The sequence below is a fragment of the Lycium barbarum genome, chromosome 7, assembly GCF_019175385.1.
Source record: "Lycium barbarum isolate Lr01 chromosome 7, ASM1917538v2, whole genome shotgun sequence".
NCBI lineage: Eukaryota > Viridiplantae > Streptophyta > Magnoliopsida > Solanales > Solanaceae > Lycium > Lycium barbarum.
In genome coordinates this window covers 22372238-22377530 of record NC_083343.1, presented here as the reverse complement: position 1 = coordinate 22377530, position 5293 = coordinate 22372238, and the positions used below count along the sequence as shown (strand labels likewise).

The 5293-nt window shown below is 34.0% G+C and overlaps 1 protein-coding gene across 1 annotated transcript; it reads right to left on the bottom strand.

Moving 5' to 3' along the window:
* Positions 1–2414: 2414 nt before the first annotated feature.
* Positions 2415–3725, bottom strand: LOC132601391 (uncharacterized). The gene is made up of 3 exons (XM_060314480.1): positions 3458–3725; positions 3011–3120; positions 2415–2846 (listed from the first exon to the last, which is right to left on the bottom strand). The coding sequence occupies exons 1-3, from the start codon at positions 3723–3725 to the stop codon at positions 2415–2417; spliced, it is 810 nt and encodes a 269-aa protein (XP_060170463.1).
* Between the last annotated feature and the right edge of the window lie 1568 nt (positions 3726–5293).

Below are 5293 nucleotides of genomic sequence, written 5' to 3'. Positions count from 1 at the left end.
TGATTCATTAAATAAGTTCTGATACTGTTCGGGGGTAAGGAGTAGATTTAAACAACCCCTGCCTCTGTTCACTGTACCACAAAAAAGATGTTATGCGTTAAAAATCTTATTAGAAATCGTGTTCATGTACTCTTTGCTGATCTCGTTTGTTGGGATAACTTTAAAAAAAATGCCTGCACATTCCATGTCTAGAAATTCTGGTTTGAAGTCTTTATTCCTGAACTGGGTATCCTACTGGTGAGTTTAAATTAACTTAAGGTTTGAACAAAATACATAAATGTTCTTGCTTTGTTTGAAGACTACTTGGTTTTCATTTATATTTAACATCATGCTTTATAAGTTCCCATGTATATAAACTATGCCCTTTAAGGATTTATTTGAGAATGTCATTGCTATAAGATATTGATAATATTAACTATTTTAAACCTAGATCTTTAGCATTTCGGGTTAAACGTTGTTAGAATATGATGGTTTGGGCTTGTATTGGTTCATCTCCACACAACTGCATATCTATGGATTTTCGTATGCATTTTTAGTTGGTTTGTAGAACACATTTTGAACTCTAAAAATATTCAAACTGGTAAATAATGTGTGTTTAAATTATTATATGTTCTTTGCAAAATATGGTTTGTATAAGAATTATTTGCTAATCTTTATTTCCCCTTCTTTTACATGTACACTTTGGAGCAAATGGAGTCATAAATCGGGACTCTCAAAACGGAGTTTCAAAATGAGACTCGGTGCTATAACCATACCTGTGCATGGAGTCAATACATTCCATATTCTTTAACCACACCAGCCAGCAAGGAAATAAGCGAAATTGCTTTGGGCCTCCTATGGCGTCTTTATTGTTTTTCCTTTTCCCGTTTCTTTCTCATTCATTTTATTTCACCCCTTTTATGATTGCAAAATACTTGCATTGTGGATTTGTCTCTGGTTTGAAATTGTGTGTGGAACTTATGATTTACATAGAATTATAATGGGTAGTTTTTATCATTTAGGATTGCTGCTCTAAATCTTAAGTACTTATTTTTACCATATATAGAGTGCAGCACTTATTTTCATAAAGATTTAAAATAAGGAATCATCTTAAGCCAACTCGACCAAGGGGGGAAGGATTTTGAGGAGGATAACTCCTTTTCAGGATAGTTATTAACTTGGCTTTTTGCTAAATGTTTGGATCAACTGTTTTACTGAATAAATGAAGCTCATCTTTTTAACTTGTGTATTCCCTCAAATTTTATTTAACTTTATGTTAAATCATAGCTTTGGAACATATGAATTTAAACTTCCATTTTTTTATAATTCTGACTTTTATTTAAAGGATAAGAACTTAGGTGGAAACTTTGCCCATATTTTGAGTCAACAACTTTTGTTTCAAAATCATTGGATTGGATAATATTTCGAATGGTTAAATATTTTTAGAAATCAAGAAGGCTCAAATCTTTTTTTTTTTTAATCTTTTTGGCCTGCTGAAAGTCCCAAGATTTGTAAAAGTTTTTTTTTTCCACGTTTTGATCTTCAATTGAACTTCAAATTTGGCTATTGTTATTCATATAATAATATTATAACTTGTTGTCCTCAAAACTCTTTTTCTTAAACATTTGATGCTAGAATAATTAACCAAGTTTGACCGGTTAACCGTATTTAACAGATCTTAAAGGATACTTAATCTGTTTCCTTTAGGATAAGTAGAATCCTTACCTAGAATCACATTAGTTAAGTAGACAGTTAATTGTAGTTTTTTTTGTTTTTTTAATTAAAACCACCCAAAATGGTGGGACTTTATTTCATCAAAATATTTACAAAAGAAAAGCAAAATATTCACAGAAGCAATGCAAAGAAAAGAAACTATCTAAAAAGTGGAAATCTAGCAATGATCACCACATTAATACTACGTGAACCTTTATCATACTAAAAAATCAGGGACCTTGATTTGTATCCATCTTTCACACCCTCAAGTCTCACAGGTGATCTCGCCCCAATATACGTGTAGGGGGAAGGAATGGATCAAATCTCTTGAGTTTAACTTCAGGTAAACCTGGATGAAGTAGAGTTCAGTTGCAGTCTTATTAATGCATGATCTTAACTAGCATAGAATCTGAACTGAGGCACAGAAGCTGCTGATGAATGTCCTGCTTGTAACTTGCTGCATCTGGTTCCACATTGGTGAATTTTTCCCAACCAGAAATATCAGTGTTTTGTGGTAGAATGAACCAAGGTTGATACCACACACCACAAAACAAAGTTATTCCCAGTTGCATCCCCTTCCCTACCTTCATTGTTGTTTTGTATTGCTGTTGTCTTGATAATTGTTGGAGCACTGTTTTGTTGTTGATCTAACTCTGAAGTTTGGCATTTGACTTTTATCCATGTTGATCAATCTTCTTCCATGAGTTGGAATATCTTGAAACTTATTGTATTGAATTACACTGCAAAATCAAAAACAAGTTAGTAAAATATTCTGCCACACAGTTTCCTTCTCTGAACACATGCACCATTGAAACATCCTTATCCTTCATCCATATTTGTATACTCCTCACTATCAAAGCAATGTTCCATGGCACCTCCCAAATGCCATCCAGGACCTTTTGCATTGTAAGAGAATCTGTTTCCACTATTACAAGCAGTAAATCACGTAAAACACAGTACTTAATCCCCTCCTCAATGGCCATAGCTTTAGCAACTAGATTAGTAGTATTAGTTAATAAGCTTGCCATAGCATATATAAACTCTCCAGAACTATCTCTAATACAAAAGACTGCTGAACTTTGCCCTGGATTTCCTTTAGAAGCACCATCAGTGTTGCATTTAAAGCATCTTCTATCTGGAAAATTCCACTTCACCTGTTTATAAATTAATGGCATCCTGTAGTTCTCTAACAATTCAACTATCTTAGGCCAGCTTTTTTGGCATATTCTGCAGCCAAGGATATCTCTTCTTTGCTAGCATATATATGTTCATATTGATCTCGTGTATAATCTTGTTCTGAGAAACAACTCCTCCATGCCTCATGGTATTCCTGCTCTTCCAAATTTGCCATAAAATCAATGTAGGAATTGCTTGATATAAAGGTTTCAACCTTGCAATAGTTTGAAAGTTCCACCAGCACAAGACTATCTGCTTAACCTATAGAAAAGGGCCTAAGACTCCTGCTACAGTTGAAAAATAATGCCATACTGTAGTTGCAAAAGGACCTATAATGAAAATATGATAAGGACCTATAATGAAAATATGATCCATGGTTTCCTACTGATTCTGACAGCACCACCATCTTGAGACTATGTTGATTCTCATTCTCATCAACACTTCATCTATAGGTAGCTTCCAACACCAAACTCTCCATAATAAAAAAGAGATTTTGTATGGCAAACCTTTGATCCAAAATTTGTCGCAAACAAGTGATATCTGATTCCATTTCCTCAGCTTCTCCCATGCCTTTTAACTGTAAACTTACCAGAACTTATGAGAATCCACCATGGCTTATCTATCTCATTTGTTCTCACAAAATGTCCCACTTCCTTTCTAACATTATCAACAATATTAGCTGGTAACACCTCTTGTAACTTTGCATAGTTCCAATGACTTTCACTCATCAACTCTTCAAGCTCTTCTCCTAAAATTTCATTCTGACAATGAATAGGTATCAGATCATGCAAGGCACCTAGTTTAGACCAATTACCAAATTGAAGAAGATCCATTCTTGGTTTCCCACCAAATACCATGTTCCATTTCATCTCTAGCTTACAACATCATTTTCCAAGTCTGAGATCCCTCTTTCCATTGAACCACAGTTGGCCTAAACCTCTTACAATATTTTTTCCACGTAAAATTAGACCACAGTGTACTACTTGTCCTGAATCGCCACCAAAGTTTAGCAAAAAATGCTTTGGATATATGATATAGAGATCTGAAGCCTCACCCTCCTTCAATTTTTAGATGACATACATTTTCCCATGCTGACCAGTGCTTGCTTCTTCCTTCTTCCTTAGTTTACCAAAAAAATCTATTGAATAAAGTGTGCAGATCCTTAATGATACACTTTGGAGGCACCATAGCAGACATTAAATAAATTGGGATGCTTTATAAAATACTTGAAATCAAAGCTTTCCCTCCAAATAATAGTAATTTACCTCTCCAAGCCTGCAACCTGTCCCTTACATTCTTCATCATATCTTTATAGAACAACTTCTGCCTTTTAGTATGAAAGATAGGACATCCCAAATAAGTAACTAGAATTCACCTTTGTTGAAGCTTGTTATTTTCTGTACCTCCCGATTCAACACACTAGTCGCCTTCTTATGCATATAAAAAAAGCTCTTGTTTGCATTGATCTTTTGTCCAGATTCTCTCTCATGTTCATGCAAAATGGATATAATCATCTCCAAAGGTGCTATATATGCAGATGCAAATATGATAGTATCATCTGTATATGACAGATGATTCTTATATATATATATATATATATATATATATATATATATATATATATATATATATATATATAAGCATTCCATATCCTCTAAATTTGTCTTTTTCAAATAATGAATTAAGAGCCATAGACAATACCTCAGCAGCTAGAATAAAAAAGGAGGAGATAGAGGATCTCCCTGTTTGACCCCTCTTGTAGAATGGAAAAAACCAAAAGATTGTCCATTAATGAGAATGGAGTACCAGTTATTAGCAATCAATCTCTATACCATGTCTACATACACTTCTACAAATCCCATCTTTCTGAGAACTTGAACAGAAACCTCCAAGAAAGTTTATCATAAGCCAATTGCCATATCCACCTTAATGATAATATTAGCAGGTTTCCCTCTCTTTCTGATATAAGCCACCAATTCTTGAGTAAGCAACACATTTTCAATAATATTTCTACCCTTCACAAATCCTGACTGATTTGGAGATCTTAGAGATGGCAGGATCACTTCTAGCTTGTCATGCAATAGTCTGGAAATAATCTTGTTTATGAAATTGCTGAGGCTGATTGGTCTTAAGTCTGAAAAAGTGTTGATTATTTCTTTCTTAGGCAGGAGGACCAGATTTGTATGAGTTACTAACTTTGGTAAAGTTTTCCCCTCATAAAAGTTATTGATCACATTATACACATCAGCATAAACTACATTCCAACACCTTTGATAAAAAAAAAAAAAAAACACCAGAAAAACCATCAAGTCCACAAGCTCTATCACCCGATAATGCAAAAACAACGGTTTTAACCTCTTCAAGAGTTGACTTAGCACATAAGAAATTATTTTGCTCCTCTGTAATTCTCTCATGAATGTGATCC

Coding starts and splice junctions, on each gene's coding strand:
- LOC132601391 (XM_060314480.1), bottom strand. CDS start 3,725: ATGGTATTTGGTGGGAAACCAAGAATGGATCTTCTTCAATTTGGTAAT. Junction 3,121..3,457: donor GTGGATTCTCATAAGTTCTG/GTAAGTTTACAG, acceptor TAGGTTAAGCAG/ATAGTCTTGTGCTGGTGGAA. Junction 2,847..3,010: donor AAGAGCAGGAATACCATGAG/GCATGGAGGAGT, acceptor ATTTATAAACAG/GTGAAGTGGAATTTTCCAGA.